Raw genomic sequence first — 24,492 nt, forward strand, 5'->3', positions numbered from 1 at the left:
GGGGAGGGGGGACATAACAGTTACATCCATGTCATACAAAACATAGGTGCCATTTCATACAAAAGCTCCCCCCCCCACAGAAAAATGAGGTAGTAAAATCACGTATATATACATTTTTTTAAAAGCCTAAGTAAATCAAGAATCAAAAAATGTTTCCCCTGTGGATCAGTGACAGTTGAAGCAATAAAACAATCCACATCAATGATGCTCTGCACATGATATAGAAAGAGACTTAGAAAGAGACCCCCAATTCTAGCTTTACTTTTCACACCACAAAAAACAAATACGGTTAAGCCATCACTTACACTGACTGCATATGTCCTCCTCTTACCTTATAATCTCTCCTCTTCACTAAACTAGGAAGGAATTTATTATTGAAATCAAAGTGGCTGTAGACATCCCTTGCAGCATCCGGCCCCTGTGACACCATTGCAGATAGCAAGATGAGGCACTGGCGAGACAGTCTGTATAAGCAACACAGGAGAAGGAACAGTACATAGGCAAACCAGTCAATGGAAAATTAAGAAATGACACCTTTGAAATTAAAATAGGCAAGTTTGAATTATGTCAACTAAGAGCGGCAGATACCTAGCACGTCACCACTAGACGGCAGATTTGTGCAGGGGAGAGAGGAATTCCCATTGTGGAAGCCAACATCCTTGTGGCAATGGGCAACTTTCATCACTTTTAAGACGAATGATTGAAAATTATATAGGCCACTTCTTTATGAATAACTCTACCAGGCTAAACCCTGTTAAATTATGGTCCCGAGGCTGCCCTATCATTAGAAATGCTGAGGCACATCCCAGACTGAAGTGTTTGCCTGAAAACACTTACCAATAAGCATCTAACCCAAATTTCCTCCCCTTTTGTTTTTTGTTTGAAATTCATTGCTGTAGCTTTTCCTTTACTTTTCTGAAGTTTGTAACTGAAAACCATAAAACCTAAAAACTAGCAATTTTGGCTGAAGCAGTCCATCTCAGCAGAAGATTTGAGGGAAAAGATTTCAGTAACTAAAGTGTGCTAGTGTGGTTTTATAATAATAAAACATAATAATATAAATGTTGCACCATTTGAATTTTGTACTTCAGGAAACAAAAATGTCTTGGGCCGTCTTTGCCTGGTCTTTCAGTATTTGTAACAGCTCGCTTATTAGAAATATGGTTCCAGATTCCTTGCCAAGGTGCAAGAGAGAATGTCAAGATATGGGAACATAGCTCCATTTATGGTGGGAATATCCACAAGTTTAACTGTTTTTGAATACTGTGGTTTGTAATAATGCACTCAATGTAAAAGGCAAAATAATGCCATCCCCACAATTAGCCCTTGTAAACCTCTTTACAGAGCAAGAATCTGTTCCATATAGAAGGGAACTGGTCACTTACCAGACTAACTATTGCAAGATTCTGGAGAGTGAATTCTGGTATACAAAAGTGTAGGATATTGCATTATTAGAAAAATTGACTCACAGAGTGCATAAAAGTAGTAAGTTTATTTTAATATGGTATTGTTTTGTCATTTATGTTAATATCCATGGCTAGGACCTACCAACAGCTTTTAAACACATGCGGTTGATGTGAGTAACTGTTATTTTTATACTTTTCTTCCTGTTGATGAGTCTCTTTTTATAGTGGACCCCTGCACTCTGTAATGGATGCTGCACGTTTTTAATTTTTTTAATTTTTAAAAAATGTGCCACCACATTTTTGTAACTATGCTTTGAATCTATGCTGGTGGAGTAGAAGTGTCAAATAAATAAATATATGAACATGGAAGCAAAAAGAAAGGAGAGGAAGGTTATGGCAAATTAAAGTATTCTCCTAAATCAAGTATAAAGAGTACTTTGTGTACCGTTCCAAGATCTGTTCTCAGGATTAAAGTGGCATGATCCTGATCAATGGAAATATTGTTTCATTCAAGTTTTAGACAGTTATATATGTGCTTTGGTTTGCAATGAACTTACCTGTGACTCTCAGAATACAGAGCAGCATAGATTAATCTCATGTAGCTATTGATCAGCTTCTTTACTATGTTCATCCCTACCACACTGAAGTGGGACAAATCACTCGCTGTTCGCAGCAAAATGCTTTCTAGAGCTTGAAAGATTAGCAGCATCTGCAACATTTAAATACTTTATTATACTTTGTTTATTGGGGTGGGTAGATGGGAAAAGCAGCAAATATTAGTAGAACAACTTGAGAAGTCATCATCCTAAATAAAGTATAACATCTAACAACAAAGGAAGCTTCCAAATGTAAAAATATAGCAAGTGCTTAGATCCACTGCTTCCTCCTACAATGGTAATCTCTAAATCAGAATACAAAAAAAAAGCAAAGAAATGTTGCAAATGAATTGTGGGCTCTATCTTTGCTAAACAAGGTCTTCAAGGAGACAATTTCTGTAATAGCAAGTCAAAATTTCCAAGCCAATGCTCCAGTCCTATAGTGTAACAAAATGCCTGCAGCCAACACACAATTGCAAAGGAAGGTGGAACAACAGTGCACATCACAAACGTACAGGGCTACAAATCCTACAATATGAAAATATGAAGGAAATATTTCACAGACTTATTGTGAGGACAAATCAGATTATCATTTTAAGTGTTTCAATGTGTGAAATACTTGACAAACAACAAACGTTAATTTAACTGTGTGAAGGTTCCAGTGGAAAGTTTATTCCTTATTGCTTTATGTTACCAATCAGTACTTGTTCACTGTATACACAACTCATCATAGAATGCTAAATGCAACAAACGAAATACTGACCTCACTTTCAGGCCGCCTTTCGCCATCCAGAAGTTTTAAAATTTCTGCACACTCAACAGAAACTTTTATGTATCCCTCTACAACATCATACTGTTCTGCTGATGGTAATGATTTCGCTCTCGATATGAATGTTTCCAAACCTGGAACAAATCAAGGACTTATTCAACACTTGCCCGAAATCCTTGAGAGATTCAGTACAGCCAACACTGAGCTAGATCAACTAGCTAAAGAAGGCAGCTTCCTATGTACCTAGAAACCACCACCAACAAATTGCTGGCATTAATACCTTGCCAATGCAACCTCTGGGAACAGAACACAGGTGCAGACCGACAAACAAATGGTGCAACAGTAACTAAGTGGAAAACAAATTTGTAATATTGCACCATAACAAAGTGAACTAGGAGTCTATTACCTGGGTAAATCTGAAGATTTAAATATTATGAATAAAATCATTGAATCATAGAATTGCAGAGTTGGAAAGGACCATGAAGATCATCTAGTCCAACCCCATGACACTGAGATTAAGAGTCTCTTTTTTTTTTATGTTGGCAAGCTTCCCTACCTGGGGACATCTTGCAAACTTTCTACCCCATCCAACTGCACACTTCTCGTGCGATATATAAACAATCAGTCCCATTTTGTGCTCTGCATTAATCAATATGCAGATATTTAGAAGTGTTTGTCTGCTAAAATGACATAAAATGTGCAGTTGCTGCCCAAGGATTGGTGTTAATTTACACAACAATGTTAAAATGATTTTAGCTGTATTTAAACTAAAATGGGATTGTTACGAGCTGTACTTTTTACACTGCATTGCCATTTAACTCAAACGTTTACATTTACCATTTTAGACCCTACTGTATATACAACGGAAGCCGGGCTCAGAGCGGCTAACAACAATAAAAGTAACACAGTTTACATAAAATCAATTAATTGAAATGCATTCTAAAATCAATTCATTCCAAAGAAAAGGATAAGGAGTGGCGGAGGACAAGCAAGCGATGTGGCGAACACGTGGGGAAAGCAGCCCTCACCCTTCATGGCGGCGCTGGGGTCGCGCAACGTGGACTTGAACTGGGTCCCGGTGAGCTCCCCTGCCTCGCTGCCGCGGGCCCGCTTAGGCGGCGGCGGCTTCTCTTTCTCCTGCCGCTTGGCCGAAGCCGGGCTTTTGCGCTTGGCGCCCATGACCAGGAGCAACCGCGACCAGAGATGGAAGCCCGGCTTTGCCTCGCTGCTCTCCGCGGCAGCCGGAAGCGGTCCGGCCGCTGTTCTTCCCCCAGGAAACGGACAAGCGAGATGAAGGTTCCGCTTTAGGCCGCTTTGGGAACTTCAGAGGAAGCCGCTGAAAGGAGTCCTTCGCAGTCCAAGAACCAAGAGGCCGAAGCCGACAGTGGCCCCTTCTGCTTCTTCAGATGCAGCCGCCATCCCAGCTCCCCCTTTGTCCTTCTATTTGTGTCGTCCCCGCCCGATGTCTTCGGACTCCAGCGGCTGCCAGGGGTGGTGGGTGCAAGAGATCTGCCTCGAGAGAAACGCAACAGGTTCCCCTGTCGTGCCGTAGAGGCTTTTTCGCTGGTTGCTGCCATATGAAGTGAGCGGTGCACGAGGGCGCGCACTTTCTAGGGGGCCCACCGACCCTAGAAATCTTAAATTAGGATGCGCAAAAAAATCCATTCTGCGCACTAAGTTAGAATAGCATTGGTTTGTGTTTGTTTTTTCTCTGACAAAGCTTATCTGCTGTTACGATCGAAAGAGATTCATAGCGGGGATTTCTTGGAGGCTAGTGGTGTCAGCGTGAATGGCTTATGCCATCGGACTTTCTGCTACTTTTGAATTCGTTTGAATTCAACTCTGGTCTTCAGTGATACGCTTTCCTGCACCGGTGCCTGTTTTTTCTCTGCCTGGCAACCGTAGCTGTTTATATTTTAAGAGCACAGTGGTAACTTGGAGGCTCACCTACTACTGCTGTGTGCTTTTCGTTTATCATGGTTTCTCAAATGTTTGCCTAAACTCTCCAAAGTGGAGCTTTATATGTTTCTAGAAGCATTAGACTGCCACATATAAATGCTGCTGTTAGCGGAGTGAGGTGGCAAATGGGTTTTCTTTACCCTTATGTGTGCTCTCTCCTGCCCACATTTGTTTTCCTTGTTGTCTGGGCACATGGTTCTGCATTTAGTATTACATCACTGGTAGTATTTTGTTATTTTTATCTTGCTGCATTATGTCTGATAAAATAAAAAACTTCCATGCTAGCAGAAATGTAAAAAAGAAAGTGGAGATTGAGAACCCATGCTCCTTCGGATGTTGCTAAACTACAACTCACACCATCCCTGGCCATTGGCCATGCTTACTGGGGCTGATAGGAGTTGAAGTTCACCATCATCTGGCCAGCCAAAAGCTCCCCAACCCTGGCATAGTGAAATGAATTTGCCAGCGGAAGATGTGATGGCCACCAGTTAGGACATCTTTAAAAGAAGGCTGACAGATTTGTGGAAGATAAGGCTATCAATGACTGCTAGGCATGAAGGTTATATACTTCTTTCAGAATTGGAGGCAGTATGCCTCTGAATACTAGTTGCTGAGAAATAGCAGCAGGAGAGTGCTATTGCCCTTATACCCTGGTTGTGGACTTCTCATAAGCATCTGGTTGGCTGCTGTGAGGAACAAGATGCTGGCTAGATAGGTCTTTGTTTTGATCCAAGTAAGCTCTTATGTTTGGCCCCTTCCAGCCCAATTATTCTCCAGGAGTATACATAGTCACAAAAACGTACCCTTACATTCCATGTTAATTGTTTCAGAATAACTAAGGTTGCAGTCATAAACACAGCTGCCATGGAGTAAGTCCCATTGAACTCAGATAAGTGTTTCTGTTTAGACATGCTTAGGATTGCACTGCACAGCCCTAAGCAGCACTCTTCCACTTCGGCACAAATTCTAAACTGTTTATTGGCTTAAAGTGTTTCCTTGAGATTTATTACAGTTGAAAAGGTTAAATTATCATGCAAGCATGATACTCAAAATACCTTTTGAACTTTTTACTGCTAAGAGAGCAGAATGTAAAATTAATCCTTGTAAATGAGAGCCACATATTTCAAGTTTCTCCCCTTTTTATCCATTGTTGGTTATAGTTACTTACACGTATTTACTTCCTTGTGAAACATGTCTGTGAACCTAGCAGTGTTTATATTTTTCCAAGTAATATTTAAGAGGTGTGGTCTGCTAGTCTGTTTCTTTGTATCCACGTTCTAGGAGATTAGTGTATTAAATTTGATTCTGAATCAAGTTGATATACAAAGTGAATGTAAACCTTACTCCAGCTAGAATGTATATTCAGTTGTAGTATCATTTACAATGCAGTGGGCATACACTTTACATGTTATTAAAACTAATCAATTCTTCACCCCATCGTTAGTTATGAGGGACTTCTTCACAAGCAATGCCTTCTTGTAAACTTTTTTATTTTTTATTTTTGTTTACTAATATTGGAGTTAGGTTTATTTCCTTGCTGATTGTGCATTCCTATGCTACATAAATCCAGCATGCCTATCCCACACCACCACCACCACAACAGCAAAGCAATCCTGCATAAAGTCTACTTATAGGAGAGCAATAGATTGTTTTACTGGTCCTGGATAAAAATTACACAAGCATCATGCTAAGGATAATGTGCACACACATGTTACACATACACACACTTTCTAGTAGTGTTTTATTAATGTGTTTTAAAAGGGAGAGAGGAAAGATTTGATACTGTATTCCCAAAACATCACTGCATGTTAACACAGTACATTCCAGTCAGCAATAAGCACTTTTATTTCTATTGATTTTTGCTTACAGGTCTGCCATTGAATTCAGTAGGACTTAAAACCTTGGTTGGATCATATTCATATAATGCAGTGAAAAAGTGAATAAAATAATAACCTCCAGGAGAAATAGTGAAAATCTTTCATTAACATTGTTGTTGTTGTTGTTTAGTCATTTAGTTGTGTCCGACTCTTCGTGACCCCATGGACCAGAGCACGCCAGGCACTTCTGTCCTCCACTGCCTCCCGCAGTTTCATTAACATTGTCTTCATAAAATAAATAAGAGGATTATTTGTACAGCAGGAAATACAATTAAGATGTGATTACTAAGGATCTAATGTTGTAGGAAGCTAAAGGTAAAGGTACCCCTGCCCGTACGGGCCAGTCTTGACAGACTCTAGGGTTGTGTGCCCATCTCACTCAAAGAGGCCAAGGGCCAGCGCTGTCCAAAGACACTTCCGGGTCACGTGGCCAGCGTGACATCGCTGCTCTGGCGAGCCAGAGCCGCACACGGAAACGCCGTTTACCTTCCCGCTAGTAAGCGGTCCCTATTTATCTACTTGCACCCAGGGGTGCTTTCGAACTGCTAGGTTGGCAGGCACTGGGACTGAACAGCGGGAGCGCACCCCGCCGCGGGGATTCGAACCGCCGACCTTTCCATCGGCAAGCCCTAGGCACTGAGGCTTTAACCCACAGTGCCACCCGCGTCCCAGTTTGTAGGAAGCTACATCAGGCATAAAATAAAACCTGCCAGCAGGCTAATGTATATCATATTGCTACTTCAATAAAATGAAGAAAGCATCTGGAAACTATAGGGGAAATGTTAGGCTCTAGTAACAGCAGTTGCAAACAGTTAATTTAGGACCCTGAATTATACTGAGTTAAATAAAACCATCCTAGAGTTGAGCTAGGCTGCAGTCCTTTACAGTAGACATGCCTAGGATTGTGCTATTAATTAACTTTTAGAACTAGAATGAACAATCCCCTATCCTTCATTATTAATTCAAAGCTTTAACTAAAGGGAAATCTGTTTTTCCTCATTGAAAGATGCAAGGGCATGAAGATCAGAATCACTAATTTTTGAAATTTTAATTTTATACAGTAATGTATACGAAAAATAGAATTTGTGGGACTTTTGTTATTAGTTCTGAAATATATATATATATATATATATGAAAAATTGTCTTGGAGTGCTTTGTTTATTCCCATTTCCATAGAAACGGAGACTGAGTCTGCAAACATGGGGTGCCTTGTTTTAAATAACCACCATATAGTGATTATTTTAAACTACTTGCTTTGTTTCAACTAGCCATGACATTCATTTCCATAGAAACAGAGCCAGAAATGGCAGCTGAGTCGTTAAAACTTTTGGGGGGAAGATTTACTTGGTGTCAAAGTGCAGGGAATTAAGTACTTTAAAACGGTCTCACTGGTGAGAAACTTCTGTAATTGGATTCAGACAAACAGAAATTTATCAGGCAAAGGAAGAGACTGAGATGTTTAAGAGAGTTGAAGGCATATCAGCAATCTTAAAAAGGTAGTGATCGACCTCTATAACTTGAAGCACTATTACAGTCATGGTGAGCCTGGCTGTAAATTTATCCATAATCTACATTCTCAGGTTCCTCTTGTTTTTCTGACTGTTGCCTTAGAAAGAAAAAACCAGACAGTATCAATTTCATTTGTGTTAATATTGAGCAAGCAAAGGTTGGATGGTCGGAAAAGGATTGCAGCCCTAGTTCCATTTCCGCCTGCTTGCTCGTGCACAATGCTGCTACATGTCTCCTCAGAAACAAGCCTCAGTGAGTTCCAAGTGGAGTTACGCCCATCCCTTAGTAGGAAGGCCCTTCCTAAACAAATCCGTCAAGGTAACCTACTGAGCTAATCTAAACCAGTTAAGAACAAAATAATAATTATAATAACATTCACACGTGCGCACCAAAACCATAACCTCCCCAGACGTTTGACGCAGAAGGCTTTAATTGGCGGCGTCTTCTGCCTGAAAGTTACCAGATCCTGGTCCTCGCTTTCAAAGCAGCAGTCGCCGTCCTCAGAATGGCTGTGGCGTTTTCCTTTTATTTATTCGCTGCTGTGCTAAGTGCCTTCCGTGCTAACTTTTGGGGAAAGGGGAAAAAAGGGAAGTTGAGGGGCGGGAATGGTAAAGCCGTGAGAGAGAGAGAGCGCAGACAGGAATGAGGCTGAGAGGGAGCAGGTGATGTATACTAATCGGGACGAGGGCTGGGAGGTGCTGCGTGGTCGGCACCCAACGACTGGCTGGCTGGCTGGCTGGCGTTGGCTTTTCGACGCCAGTGCCAGCGGCGGCTCTTCCCTTTCGCTGCCACCCCTGCGCGCGCTCTCTCTCTCTCTCTCTCTCTTACACACACACACACACACACACACTCAGCGCCTCACACGCACTTCACTTTTCCAGCCGGGGGCCAGTCAGTGCTCGCTGAGAGGGACTTCCTCCTCAGGGAAAGAAGCTGCGCGGGGACTTTTTCCCTTTCCCTGTCAGGAGCCTTGCCCTTTCCTTCGCTGGCTGAGGCGGCGGCGTCCCCATTCCCAGGAAGGACAGGGACGCGCACTCTTTCTTTCTCTCTGTCTGTCTGTCTCTCTTTCTCGGCTGGGGGCCGGAGCCGTCATGTGACCGGCTTGGGCTGCAGGGACCCCCCGCCTCCCTCCGCGCCATGAGTGAACTGGAGGCTGCTGGGCAGCATCCAAGCCGGCGCCAGGTAGAGCTCAGGCTGCCGCTCAGCCTCCTCTCCTGCCTGCTCCTGGTCTGGACCAAAGAGATCGCGGCGCTGGCGGACTTCTCAGGTAAGGGCGACAACCTCTGCGTCGGGTGGGCGACGGGCCAGCCCCATCTCAGCAGCATCGCCAGGCAGGGCGGCCACCAGGCAGGTGGGCGCGGGCAGGACCAGGGAGGGGAGCCTCCCGCTGAAACGGGCTGGATGGTTCAACAGCTGGCATATAGGCACACTGTAGGGACGGTGGTTTTCCTTTTTCTTCACCTAAGGCAGGAAATTCAACAGGTACCCGATTCCTCCTGCGCAGAATTCAGTACAAAACTTTGCTCCATAGTGCAACTACATAAGGCTCTACTGGGGGGAAGGGAAGATAGATAAATTCTAATACAAAAGCATTGATATATTTTGCTTAATGCTTAAACCCATGCTCAGCTTATTTAGTTTTTTGCAATCTCTTTCAGGAGAGAGAGAGAGAGAGAGAGAGAGAGAAGGGGTTTTGCCAGGTGAACACAAAACATTTCCAAGAAAAACCAACTTCATTAGAGATCTTGAACTGATAATGCTTTTGAAGTCCATTCCCAAAGCTGCCAGGTGCTGTACATTAGCTAGGGTTGCTATACTCATTACTTGGAGAATCCAGTGTCTCTTACCATAGGCAAAGTAATGTTCTGCCCACCATTTAATCCCCACAACCAACACCTATGGAACTGGAAGTGTAGGTGGGTTCCCATTGAACCTGAACCAAGATCCATTTCATTTTATAAAAGGGAGTACTGGATGTGCTTCATTGGTAGACTGCATGCTGTGAATGAAGATGAACTCTCTGGAATGCTTAGCTGCTGTGGTATAGAAAACCCCCATATTGTCAAATATTGCTGCCTACATCATTTTGACAGCTGAGTTGGGGCCCATAGGGATGGGATGCAGTGAATGAATACATGTGACCCTGAAGAAGTGACCAGATACATGGTGTGCAGCTGCTTGCTTAGGCGTGTGTTTGCGAGGCTTTAGGTAGCTCAAGGCCAGGAAGGAAGGCTGCATCCTAGAATAGTATCACTGTAAGTGGGTGCAGGTTCAGGGCTAGACTAGAATGGCTCATCAAGGGTTGAGGATGTGCTTTGAAAGATTTGCCATGCATGCTTAAGAAAGCTACATTCATAAGTAAATGTCCTGGAAGATATAATCTGCAGGAACCCAGACCAGAGGCACATATAGACAAGATCATGGTGTATTAATTATTTGCTGCTGAAAACTCTTCAGAACTAAAGTAGTCAGAAAGCTTTAAAAACCAACAAACACACCAGCGCAGAACCAAAGAATGCCATTTCAGTACTTGCTGTTGTGTGCAGAATGAGAACTCTAGCCAACTTAAGAAACCTAAACATGAATCAAGGCAGAAATTATTTTGAATTAATTTAGACTGAAATAGCATCATACTGATGATCTTGTATATGTGCTCTATGAATTATAAAACTTTGAAATTGTGAATAGCATTGTTCTAAGCATATGATAGAATTGTTATATTGACATTATTGCCCCAATTTAGATACAATGATATATGTATGCTCCTCTGAGTCGCTTTCAACTCTACAATTTTATGACTTATGATTCTATGTTTAACTGAGTTACCTGTATTGTGGATAAATACAGTACTCAATACTGTACATGGTTTGCTCAGAGGTCAGTCGCATTGAGTTAAATGAGACTAACACCTAAGTAAGTGTGTGTAGGACTACTGTGTTGATCAGTGAAAGGTTAAGGTGTTTAAACTGGGGTTGGGGTTTCACAGCAACTGGAATACTTAAAACACAGCAGAGGAATAAGGCATTCAGTACTGTTTTGGTGGGACTTGCTGACAAATAATATTATTATTACTATTACACCAAAACAGGCTTCTAGAGAAACCATTAGCATGGCTTAAGTGTACCAAAACTCAGACCTCCACCATGAAGCCAAAGGGCAAATATGAGTCAATGGGAATTCAAAGATTTTCCTCACCCACACACAAGCATTAAAAAAGATCCATGTATTAACCCTGTAGCCTTGAAAAGGAACACAACTTAATCAAGACTGCTAGATCTGCACAAGAAATGGACAATAAGAACATGGTTCTTATTCTTCCCCTCCCCCCTGAAAGTAACATTACAGCACTACAAGGCTTTGGTAATTAATAAGTACCTTAAATAAAATATAAAAGAGAAAGCATAAGAGACAACCTAGAGCCACTTTTCAAGATTTAGTCTCTGCCTTGCTATGCTGCAGGCAGCTTTTTAAAAAATTACTCCTATGATCAGAGTTTCCTAGCTGGTTGCCAGAATTATATTTATGGCCCGCATTGGCAATCTGGCAAACCCTGAAATGAATGGGATCAAAGTTACCGGTAATTGCAACTATCTTGATTTCAATGGGATTTAAGCCTAAATTAAGGGCCAAACTAGATGTGATCCGTGCCACATAATTTGGCTTTGTGTAGCTGCTTTTTGTTTAACAAAATTGTCAATAGGAACTTTCCTCCCATTGTAAATAGCAAGCAAAGATGGAGGCTGATTCCTATCATGTCAGGGTTAAAGCCAGCTCCCCTACCACAATGCCATGGCCCCAATCCAGCTCAGCCTTCACCCTGGGCTATTTGTTAAAAATAAACTGCACAAGGCTACTGCTACATGGCAAATATTACATGTAGTTCTTTTGTACTGAGCTCTGTAAAAGCTGCAGAACTACTTGAGCCAGTAACATAAGGTCTAATGATGGACCAGCGCAAATTTGAATGTGAAATTATCCCTTGCATTGAAAGAAAGGTTATCATCATTTCCTTGAGCTACAACCTCTATACATGCAATACATGTAAGACTGGGTTGTAAGTCTTTAAAAAGGTAAAGGACAAGGACCCCTGACAGTTAAGTCCAGTCGCGGACGACTCTGGGGTTGCGACGCTCATCTCGCTTTCCTGGCCAAGGGAGCCAACTTTTGTCCGCAGACAGTTTTTCCGGGTCATGTGCCCAGCATGATTAAGCCGCTTCTGGCGAAACCAGAGCAACGCACGGAAACGCCATTTACCTTCCTGCCAGATTTATCCCACCTATTTATCTACTTGCATTTTTGGCGTGCTTTTGAACTGCTAGGTTGGCAAGAGCTGGGACAGAACAATGAGAGCTTACCCTGTTGCGGGGATTCGAACTGCCAACCTTCCTATCGGCAAGTCCTAGGCTCAGTGGTTTAGACCACAGCGCCACCCGCATATTACGTGCATATAATTCCAGGATAGAGAATATTGGATATGATCCAATATTCCAACACCAGGATATGATCATAAACTATGATGCTATGCTGGCATGCATTGCAGGGTATTTTATTTGGCACTGCACATGGATGTACTAGAGTAAATACTCATAAACAATGTGCCAAGTTTTTTTCTTTCTTTCTTTCTTTCTTTCTTTCTTTCTTTCTTTCTTTCTTTCTTTCCAATAGGACTCTGGTTTTGAAGTGCCTAAGGTTATAGTTCTTGGAAACAATCTCTGTTTAAATTAGTGGAACTTACTGTTCCAGCAGGGCAGTCCTATGGTCCCAGTATGCTGAGTAGCCACTAAACTAGGACTAACATTGACATAACATTGTCATGAGCCTATGCCAAACCAGCAGCAGAGTCAACACCACAACAATAACTTGAGCAACAAACGCTTAATGTAGCAACATTGACCATAGTAACCTTACTATGTAATACCCCCATAGTAACCTTAGCAACTCCACAACCAACTACTGATGACATCCTCATGTTATCCATGTGCAAGGGCACCCACCAGAATGCAGCAACCACATCCTTGCCTTATCAAGTATAAACAAAGTGCAGAAGCATGCTCCAAGGAGTAGACAACTGCACAATCTATGGCCTGAATTGCCAGGAGGAATGTGTGTAGAATACAGAGGCTCCCCAGAAAAAGAGTTCAAGTCCTGCTGGGGTGCCAATGATTTCATACACATGCAATTTTAATGTTGCACAAAGCATGTACATGTGCACACAGACACATGGAGCTGAAGGAAGCCTATAAGTGGGATCTAGGAAGTTGGTCAGAATTAAGAGGGTAAGTCTGAGTCAGTGAAGATTGTAGTAGCCCAGGCAAAGTCCCAGCCTGAGCAGAGAAACCTTACTATTAAGGCAAATCAAAGGCCAGCCTGGATGCTTGGAGCTCATCCAGTACCTGCAATTGCTTTATTGTTGTGACTGGAGGGGGAAATGGTGGGTATGTGAGGCATTTTTTGTGGGCATAATGCTATGCCATTGGGGCTTTTTTCATCAGTTCCAGCACCTTTCAGGTGGATGCCATTGCCATTATAAGAGAACAAGGAAGGTGTTCATGGTGAGTTCTGGCACCTCTTTTCCTATAAAAATAGCAGGGTATGCCATCATAATTGGTAGGATCAACCACTGAATGAATATAGGATTCTGGCTAAGGTTAATTTCTGCCTCTCTCCAGTGGCCTCTCACACTGCGAAGGAATCACTACACAGACATTATTTACTGACAGCATAGCTCTGTGGTTTGCCAAAGAGCTTTGAAGTATCCTGTACTACCCAGGGGGCATAACTTGAAGTTAGGATTGCCTGAGGGCACTCTCAGGCTACTTATTATAATGTATAGAGACTCCCCTACATCAGCGGAGCTATTCTGAAGTAAAAATATTGTGAACAGCAGCTTAATGATTATGGAAATCAAATACTTGTTCCTAAACTATGTACATACTTGTTCACACATTCTCAGTTAGGGGGTGGAATTCAGAGTTTTCACCCTGCAATAACTGTTGACTTATAGGGAAAATAGATACATATTTATAGAGAACACTGTTTATGTTTAAAACAAAATGATTTGAATATGAAAATTTCTATATGTACTTGGGGGGGGGTGAGCGGGGGAAGGAGGGAGGGAAGTCCTGTTGCAAGTGGAAATCCTGGCACTGACAGGGTGGTTACTTAGCACTGTATTGGATACAAGCCAGTTGCTATAATTGAAAAAGAAATAGACCTTACCACTTTGAGGAAGACTGTGACTAGGTCACTCAGTCTGCTTCAAGCCCCTGCTGTCCCTCCCTTTAACTCAGACTTGGACATGGCAGCCCTTAAACAGAGGACTGTCCTCTGTGAAGTAGGACATGTGGCCACCCTAATAGCATGCTCAGAAAAATACAGATTGCATTATCAAAGTCAAATCAGCATCTAGGCTACATTTTGAAATGGGATACTTACTGCACCAACTATTTTGTGATTGGATTTCATGGGAAAGTCTTCCGTTGACTGCTATGAGCTGGTAAACACTGTAGGCCTTGCTGCAAGCTCCTCCTGTATATGCTGTCCTTCCGAAGGCTGCAATCTGCAGACCCATAACGTGATGTCTGTTTGTTCGGATAAAAAATGGTGCGTAGAATTATTGAAGCATTGATCTGTTCAGCAGGAATTAACCTTCGTTATAAGAGAGATCAGTTATGCCCCAAATAGGCATACAAGTCTTTCGGTTATCAGATTTTTTAAAAAATACATAAATGTAATCCTTAGTTTTAACCAAGCAGAGTTAGAAGTCAAATACTCTTTGCCTCTTAAAGAATTACAAACAGCATTACAGTATTATAAATATTTAGCATCTAAAGTTTCTGACCTGCCTCAAACTTTCTCTTCCTTTTTCAGCAGCAGAGGGTAGATTTTCATAAGCTCGGCTGAGTTTGTGAAAGCAAATCCTTTTAAAGAGACAGTCTCTAACAATGAGTGCAGTTAGTGATACCAAGTGTCATTGATCTCTATCTCTCTCTCACTCTCTCACTCTCTCTCTCTCACACACACACATGAACAGCAGCTTAATGATTTTGAAAATCAAATACTTGTTCCTAAATTATGTAAATGTCTGTTCACATACTCTCAGTTGGGGGAGGGGGCCCAGAGTTTTCATCCTGCAGTAACTGTTGACTTATAGGGAAAATAAATACATACCTCTAGAGAACACCATTAATGTTTAAAATAAAATGATTTAAATATGAAAAAATATATGTACTTGGAGGGGGGAAAGCGGGGGACATGTGTGTGTGTGCATGCACACATTTTTTGGTTAAGAAAAACTGTAAAACTTCATCTGACAGCAAAATCCTTAGGTGATGTAATGAACCTGTACTTGGAAAAAATAAATAAAAATTACAATTTGAGAAATTCAAAGAGTTAATCAATTGTGGAACAGTTATCTGTAACAGGTTCCAGTAATGAGAGATTAATGGTGCACATAGAGTTGGGGAGAAAAACCTTGCTTAAGCCCTTTCTTTTCTGCACAGATCTTCAGCTTTCAAATTAAGATTATCAAGTGGCATACTTTCCTGGGTCATTGATTTTTCCACTCTATGTGGTTTTAGCATCAGTACTGTATCTCAGCAGACTTGGTACTGGACTCCCCACCCCAACACTTACCATCACCACTCTACAAAAAATTATTTTCCTGCTGTGACAGCTGGATGAAATGATTGCAGATTTAATTACTTTTGCTCACTTTTGAAACATGTGAAGTTCAACTGTTAGCCTGAGGTGAATGTGGTTCATGTATTAAAGACAAAATATCCACTTTTCAGAGGCCTAAGGAACAGATACCATTTACATCACCATTTGCAAAGGATGTGTTAAACAAGACTATTTAATACTGTACAGGTTGTTGCTGGTGTGTTCAGAAGACTGAACACATTTTTAAACAGCAGAAGTTGATACAATAAGTTTATCGCTTTCTTTCTGTCTCCAAGGTTGCAAACTGTAGATCTTACTTGAAAACAGTAGTGTAATTGAAATCATTGTTACTTAGAGTATATTTTGCATTCTGATCCTAAAACATTGATTAGAAGTAATCCCTGAAGATTTAAATCGGTTTTACTTTCAGGTTAAGCACAATTAAGGCCAGTTTTTTCTTCCTTTCCACATACACATACTTCGGAAGTTCTGCTGAAATTTCTAGGCTCTATTTCCAAGGATATATGTTTAGGGGAAAGGGTCTCTTGTAATGTTTGAAGGGATGTATATGGTTGTTAGGCAGTTTATGACATACAGCAGCTGCCCATCTCTGTACCTGTGATGCACGGGTCATATTCTGCCATTGTTTTGGCAGTTTTTCTATAGAGACTGATCTCCATGAATGAAAATGTGATCTATGAAGTTACATAGCATCTCTACTTGCAGAACCTACATAAACTACATCCCTGCTAGTTGTGCACTCATATTCTTACTATTATGTTCCACCCAGTTTGCAAAAAATGTACATGTGTCTTATAAGAGGATCATCATTCTTGCAGTTTGCACTTTTTTGAAAATCCAAGTATCTAACAATTCAGATATTTCTTTAAAAAAAACAACTGGAGAAAGAAAGCTGGATTCAGATCAGAAAAGGGCTGACATCATATGCATGCGAAAAATGAGAGTACTATTATTCACTATATTTGAATTCCAAAGAAACAAAGATCCATATGTAATCCATACATCTTCATTATTTGTTGCTATTATAATAATGCATCCCATATGTGCCAGGAATTACAATATAGTTACAGATCTCCTTTGAAATTTTGTTTCCCATTTGTTGCAATAACTGATTTGATGTGCTTACACGTTTTTGAAAGAAGAATGAAATGGTAGAACATTGAGCAAATGCTTGATTCTTAGTAGTTTGCTAAGGCTGCAATATTGTGCACACATAACTGAAATGAGTGGGACTTACGTTTGAGTTAACATGCATTGGATTTCTCTGTAAATGCAGTTTGTTTATTGAACTGGGTGTTTTTCTGTTTGGTCCCATGCCACTGGTCATCTCAAGCACTTCAACTGCTGCTCTGTGACTCCCATTCATTTCAATAGGACTTCCTTTTGTTTCTTGGGAATACATTCCTCTGCTAACTGCAGCGGACACCACTCTGGCAAGAGGGACACATATTACATTCCTGTGCAGAGGCAGAGAAATGGCAGAGAAATGCAATTCAGTTCACATTTAAAGATGAACCTAATTCACTCTTTCTGAAACAATATGCAAACTGAAACACAGCTATCATCTGAAACTTGTACTTATCCAAATTTTGCAGTGCGATTTCCGAGCCAAGAAATGTGTGCAGAAAATACATATGCTAAAGGAAGGTGTCATAAAATGTATATATTAGTGGAAACAACATGCAAAATGTATTATATTAGGGAAAATTGTTTTGCATAAAAGTATGTATTAGGCATAACTGCATATTAAAAATATGCATATTAGGAGAAACACACGCTGAAATGCTGAATAATTTTCACATGGGCTTCTTTGCTAAAAAATTGCAAACTGTGGGAAAGTAGAAAACTGAACCTAAGATTGGAAAAATGAGAAACCCTATACTGTGCAGGCGGCTGTCATCACATTATGCATCTCCATGATACTGCCTGTGGCCTCTGGGAACCTGAAATGTTAGCTTGGATACTTTCACAATATAATAGTAGCCATCTATGCTGAAAGATCTTCCATACATTACAATTGGCATCTGGGTAGCTCATCATGGGAAGCTATTTTCAGTGGCATTCCTCTAGCCAAAGTAATGCATAAGCATATGAAGTGGTCTAATGTTGAGTCAGATTACTGGTCCATGAAGCACAGTACAGTGTCTGGTCTGACTGATAGTACTTCTCCATGCTTTGGGGCAAAAGCCTTTTCTTGTGCTACAGGAATTGCGGTGCAAAGCACTATCATTGAGCCATATGTTCCAGAAATCTAGTATGGGATAATATCCACCTAAAAAAGATTCAGCCTGTAAATAATTTTCCTTAAGATCTGCAATATATCCTTGCAGGTATACCTGAAGAACTGACCTTTTAACTACTGAGTTATAAGTATTTAATAGATATAGGTTTGGCTTAGTTCAGTGCCACTTCTTAAATGACACTTAAACACACATATATACTGCCTGTTTTGTAACACACATCCAAGTAGTGTGCAAAATGCAAATACAATATATTTTTAAAATATATATAATAAATTTAAACCAAAAACTTAACATCACTGGCATTATGAGCCACCAAACACCAAGGTGAATAAGTTGGTTTTCAGCATGTACCTCAACTGCAGATTCAGCACATGCTTGGTTTCAGGGTGAGGGGGTTGGGAAAGGCTATTCCAGAGTGTGGGTACCACCACAGAAAATACCTTCTTCCTGGCTGGTTGTTGCCGGATGCATGTCCTTGGCTATGGTACACCTGCACACACCAGGAAACTTATTGGAAAAGGTCTCCTAGCCATGGCCAACTTGGGCAATATGGGTCAGGTTAAGCACAATTACTTTTTTCATTCTTCTTAATCAGTGTGGTATGAAGATCATCCTGCAAGGAAAGGGACAAAAGTAAAGAGAGGGACAGCATGCAGTAGCTTAGGACATTCTGATTCCAAATGGAAAAGGACTGTTGAAGATGCCAGGAAGCAGGGGATGGAAATAATGAGTCTATAGAATGAGGAAGGCTATTTACCGTAAACAAAGGCCAGTGCACAGAGGTGATAATCCCGTCATGTAGTGTCTTAGAGATACTAGGCTGTTCCTTTGAAATTTGCCGTTCTGTTCTACCAAGTCAAAAGGTGGCATGTTCCACATGCCAAGCCTTAAACCTTGGCTGGGTTTGAAAGAATGCAACGACAGATAACAGTTTGCATAATTTAAATAAATATTTTCTGTACTGAATTTTATCTAGGCAGGCATACCAATTGTATTTTGCCTATTCAGTCCTGTTTATTATTCCTTCCTCCACTCCTACTTAGAAGAGGTATTAACATCATATTATGGGGAAAGCGACTGTTAAATGTTCTAAGGTGAACAAAAGACTGCGTTCTTGGCTCAGGTTCAACTGTAGTGTAATTCAATGTTATCTTTGGTTCAGAACAATAACACCAGATATAGAGACACTTGACTTTGGACATGAGTGTGTTCAAAGGCAATGCTGAAGTAATCCACATGGCATGTTACATGTGTTGTTCAAAAATTTGGAACCTATAGAGAAATTATATACTACACAGCTGCAAACCCCGCAAAAGAGATGCTAATGCAACATGTTTTACATTTTTCACCACAGCAGTTCCCACTGCCAAAGTGAGAAAGCACTGAACAGCAGCTTCACTTGTTAGTCAAAGTTGCTGTAGCAAAAGGAATCAAGCACAGCTCTGGTGTGCACACACACTGCTTTTAGGATTATGGCCGCATGTGGATTTTTCTGGACTAAAAAAAACTATAACTTTTGTTGTCTGCACTGCTGCTCAGCAACAGATATTTGAGAACTGCACATTCTGATGATTGCCATTGAAAGCTAGACTTTCAAAGTGAACATCTATCTCCACATCACAAAGGGTTAAGACAATGCCAGCTACTGGCAAAATGCCTATATTTGAAAAGAAGACTATTGTATAAGAGTGCTTTCCCCTGTGTGGCAATGCTGCCCGTCCTGTTGCCACTGTGAGAATGTGCATTGACAACCCACACTGCAAGAATTTGAGTAATGTTTACAATCCACAGCGAAAACAGAAAAGAAGATGAAGATAAAGCGTTAGCATTGTGTGCTATTCTTGGCTGGCTCGCTAACAGAAGGACAGAGGAGCATGGGGAATATCAGAAAGATTAACCAATGCAAAATTTAAAAAGGGGGAGGAGTAAGTTCATAAAATAATATGAGAAACCATAATGTAGGCAAAGACTACTGATTTGCTGAGCAATTTTTTTATGCTAAACCGTAGAGATGGGGTCTCCAGCATGATGCCCTGGGACACCATGACAGCCTCAAACAGTTGCCTTGGTGCCCATTAAGATACCTGCCCCTCCCATTTTTTTTATTTAAGTTGGCTTCTGTTGTTGTTAGGGTAGGGGTTGTTTATTTTTTCTCTGTTTTATTTGCTGTGGGGTATATATAGGTGATTAGTCATTGGCAATTTCTGAACATCAGCTGTTTATCTTCTGTGAAATGGGTATTTTGTGGAGCCAATGAGTTTGTCAGATTTCCAAATGTGCCCATAGGCACAAAATGTTAGTGAACTCCTACTCTAGAGAATGCAGAATAGTGGTAGATACTGAGGGTTTCAGATCAAATGACACTTTTGTACTGTCAATTTGGGTCTTATCCGGTCTAGTAAATTGTTATCAACAGCAAAGACCCCATTACTGAGCAGAGAGAGCCCACTGGGTGGCATTCAACTAAGTTTTACTTAGAGCAGACTCTCTGAATTGACTAATTTAGGGCCATTAATTTCAAAAGGTCTACTCTGAGTAAAACCTAGTTGAATCCCTCACACTGTATTTAATTCATTCAGTATCACAAATGTGAGGCACTGTGGAAAGGGGTAATAAAATTTATGTTACCATGTAGCCAGACAAGCTTTCTTTGAGGTTGCAGTCTCCCTGCAATGAGTTGAAAAGCAGCTATGGCTTAACAGATCACCATCTGTATGTCCTCAGAGAACAAGGAAGGAGGGGAAAGTTTTATTACTGGTCTCATCCTTCCTTGCTGAAATGGCTGTCTTCTGAAATTGCCATGAATATTTCAATGGTAGTTGACACAATTATTAAGGGGGAAAAGCTAAGGGCTTGATGGATGAGACTTTTAGGAGTATGGCTAACAGTCTACCTCACTCTTCAGTCTATTTTGATCTGAAGTAGATTGGCCTGTCATAAAAAATAGATGGTAAATAGAGTGTGCATATTACAAAAACAAACCGCCCACCACAGATTGAGGGCATTTACGTAATTCTCTGTACCTAGCCACGTTCATCTTCAGGCCCTCAAAATAAAAGGCTGTGAATGCTTGCTTTCTGTAAAAGTAATCTGTCACTAAGTGCTTGTCCTTATATATAGCAGGTACTGTTTATTTACTGCAGTGTACACAGTATTGCGGCAGTCCTTTTCAGAGGGGCAAAGTTAATCTGTGTGGATAAAGAATGCATGTTATTTGTCACTCATAACTCTGTTTTTAGAACATAAAGCCTTTAATTAGTACCCTGGATCGGACATTTTCTTTTCTTTGCAAGACTAAGATCACTTCAAAGGGTCCCAGAGTATCCTGATGTAAAAAAATAATAATGCTCCAAAACCCTGATTTAGAAGGTTTTAAACTTTCTTTATTTAGAAGTAATATTTGTTCTTTTTCTTGGGATTTACTTTCAAGTGAAAAATGATTAGGACTGTAGCCCAAGAAATGGCAAGTTGCCTGTCATTTTCCTTTCTCATCCTCACAGTCATGCTTACAGATGGCTGAGTGCACATGCTCACCTTGCCAATGAAGTGTGTACCTCCTTCACCTGCTGTCCTGCCCCCTCTGAGCATTGAGGGAAGGTGAAAGGTGGTTCCAGTTCCTGATAGTTTTGTGGCAAAGCCCTCCCTTGCCTCACCGTGACCCTCACCTGCCCTAGGTGTACTGCTTGCTGGGCCATTCGTTGCTGGCTGAAAATAGGTAGGCTGCAGCCCTTTGAAGAGCCCCTCTACACTTTGCTCTCTCCACATATGGATGGAACATGAGAACGGCCTCATCCTCAATGCATTCTATGGGTCTGCCAAAGCAGTAACTGGTCTCGGGTGTATTTCCTGCCTTTGAAAGACTTTCTTTCATGCAGAATAAGTATTGCAGATACTGAGGCTCGGTGCCAGTTTCTGTATAGGATGTTCTTCAGTGTCCACCCCCACTCCCCCACCATGCCCTCCTTTATCCTCACAAGTAGTCATCCACTTGCCCAATTGGTACCAACTCCCCATCCCTAGAGGGGGGGGGACTTCCGGCCCTTGCTTTTCTCACTGCTTGCTTGCTTGCTTGGACTGTGCAGGTGAATGGGCAGGTAACAGCAAGGAGATTCAGCAGCAGGGTCAGGAGGGTTGGCTGTGGGCCCCTTGCTGGGGTGTTGGCCTTGATCATAGCAATATTTGATGCCAGCTCTACGGAAAGAGATTGCCATTATTACCCAGGTCTGCATTTATGACTGCAGAACTGTCCCACCCTGGTGGGATGCTACTGTGTGTAGTGTAGTGTTTTGTTTTACTTGCCTGGCATCAAGATTCTCTTTGGGTTGTCTGGTCAAATGTATGAGCCTTGGCTCTCCCTGGCCAGCTCTTCACTTCACTCAGGTTGGACTACATGAGTATAAAGCACAGAAGCTTCAAGTCAATTGAGAGAGGGCCAGGAACATTGAGAGAGGGCCAGGAATACCACTATTCTTGGCAAAATACAAAGGAGATGGGAGGACAGGGGAAAGAACAGGCTCCACCTCCAGGTATTCCATGAAGAAAAGTGACTACCTTCACTGTCATGGGTGTATACATTTTTCTTTCTATCTGAGTACAAAATGTAAAATGAAAAGCAGGTCTCTGATAACATCCCCGTTTCTGAGTGCCTTACAATGCAAAACATTGTTTAAAAATCTACTGACACTGAAGCAATGCTGTTTAACTCTGTTGATGCTGTTTCGTTATGTTTTTTAACTTTGCGTGGGAAATAGGAAAATAGCATGCGCAAATTACCAGTGTACAATCTTTCTCCTTCCTCTGTTGAACTCTTGTTATTTGCAAATAAACAAGACTTTCACTGATCCTAGCATGGCCCCTCAAGAGATATTTTGAATGAGCTGCCTGTACATCTGTTTTGATCTGGCCAATAGGGAAAGGGGAGAACAACCATTCAAGTTCCCACTTGTCCCTTGACAAGTGAGAGGCAATGGAGCCTGAGCCTGCCAAAGAGCAGTTTAAAAGAGCTGCAGTGGCATAATGGGTGATGCAAGACAGCTTGAAAAGGACCAAAGGACCGAACCAATTGGAAGTGTCCTTTTTTGATACTCTCCTTTGTCAAATGATGGAGCATGTGAAGGGTGTGTATGTGGCTAATAAATAACTCTTTGGCAATATTCTCAGAAAGCTTTTCAACAGCCCCTGCAGATACAGATCTACAAGACAGAACCTGAGTGGTCTATCCAGGAACTGAAGTAGAACTGCCATCCCTGAGGTCAATGCAAATCTGATGTTTCACCCTAAATGAGCTCCTGTTGAGGCTTGCTGATCTTGTGCACTTCTCCTGAAGCACTGTTGCTAGAGACTCCTGCATAGAATCCTCTGCTTTGCCATTCACCGAAGTTAGCAGCAATAGCTTTTGAAAATTTAGTTTAGGAATTTAACTTAAGGATATGGGAGCAGTTTTGCCTATGTATGTGAACCAGGTCTCTGATGTATTCAGTATGGTCTACCTTCCACACTAAATGTAATGCGACATTGACTTCATGACAATGCCAGTGTGCCCTTTTTAAACAAGTTTCAAAGCCTCATGAACAAATATTGCAGGGCTGGAGACCAAAGAGGCATTTGTTGTGTGTCTCAGGAGACGGGACTTCAGCATCCTGCACATCTGACCCTCCATAGAACATCAGATTCCCAATCTAGTGTTTCCACAAGCACATTCCTGTCATCCTTTCTCCAGCCCGTTCTTTGCCAAAATGTTTAATATTCCACAAAAACAAAATGCAGATATTGTAATCAGAACAAACAGTTTGAGTTCCTCCGTAAACGACTATGAGATTTTAGCTCTGCCTGCTGTGCATGATATGTAGAGGCAAGACTTAGCTGTGTGAAATCTGAAAAGCAGAACTCCGTGAGCTATTAATGTCTCCACAGAGTACAGTGCCTGAGTGAAGCAATCCACATACCAATACATTGCCAGTTTTTATTATCAAAATCTCACGACTATTTTTATTCCCTTCGTTGTGTAAAAGTGTGGACTTACTGTAATAACATTACGGATGTTTTAAATGCCACCTGGAGGGATAAAATTTCTTTCCTATCAAGTCTAGGTGACTTATTAAACAAATAAAATGTACCTGCACACATGAAGCAATGGGAGACGGTTGTTTTTAAGCCATTTTTAGAACTGAATAGTGTAATTGTTGGTGAAACTTGCTTAGATACTGGAATAGGAATTTGCAGGATCAAAGTAGCAGTTAAGATGCTCGGGAACTCATTCAAAAGTTTGCATAGCTGATATTCTCTAGGGAATACTGGGCTTCTTTGTACATGGGAACTTCTGGTTCCAAGCAATTTGAAACCTAAACTGTCACAGATTTAGGACCAAATTCTTCAAAGTCCTGAGGGGATGCTGCTGAGAAGAGTATCTCTAACTATGCTGCCTTTAAACCATGTTGCCAGCACACAGGT

General features: G+C 41.3%; 2 protein-coding genes across 6 annotated transcripts in view; one reads left to right on the top strand and one right to left on the bottom strand.

Moving 5' to 3' along the window:
- Positions 1–4,019, bottom strand: part of URB1 (URB1 ribosome biogenesis homolog) — a 46,503-nt gene extending 42,484 nt beyond the window's left edge. Inside the window, exons 1-5 of one of the 2 annotated variants that reach the window (XM_083438562.1) lie at positions 3,800–3,888; positions 3,328–3,451; positions 2,766–2,905; positions 1,964–2,115; positions 332–464 (exon numbers count right to left, since the gene is read on the bottom strand). In XM_083438562.1, coding sequence (XP_083294688.1) covers positions 332–464; positions 1,964–2,115; positions 2,766–2,905; positions 3,328–3,337 — 435 coding nt within the window. In that variant the 5' untranslated portion in view covers positions 3,338–3,451; positions 3,800–3,888. Of the gene's footprint in view, positions 1–331; positions 465–1,963; positions 2,116–2,765; positions 2,906–3,327; positions 3,452–3,799 lie in introns of both variants that reach the window. The other variant, XM_083438561.1, reaches the window with a different exon arrangement.
- Positions 4,020–4,187: 168 nt separating this feature from the next.
- The window catches only part of EVA1C (eva-1 homolog C), a 49,855-nt gene continuing 29,550 nt past the window's right edge, over positions 4,188–24,492 (top strand). Inside the window, exon 1 of one of the 4 annotated variants that reach the window (XM_083438629.1) lies at positions 4,188–4,303. In XM_083438629.1, the coding sequence (XP_083294755.1) occupies positions 4,234–4,303 (70 nt within the window). In that variant the 5' untranslated portion in view covers positions 4,188–4,233. Of the gene's footprint in view, positions 4,304–8,350; positions 9,384–9,492; positions 9,905–24,492 lie in introns of those variants that run through there. The other 3 variants (XM_083438630.1, XM_083438628.1, XM_083438631.1) reach the window with 3 other exon arrangements.

This window comes from Podarcis tiliguerta, assembly GCF_965153285.1.
Source record: "Podarcis tiliguerta genome assembly, chromosome: 4".
NCBI classification, from domain to species: domain Eukaryota; kingdom Metazoa; phylum Chordata; class Lepidosauria; order Squamata; family Lacertidae; genus Podarcis; species Podarcis tiliguerta.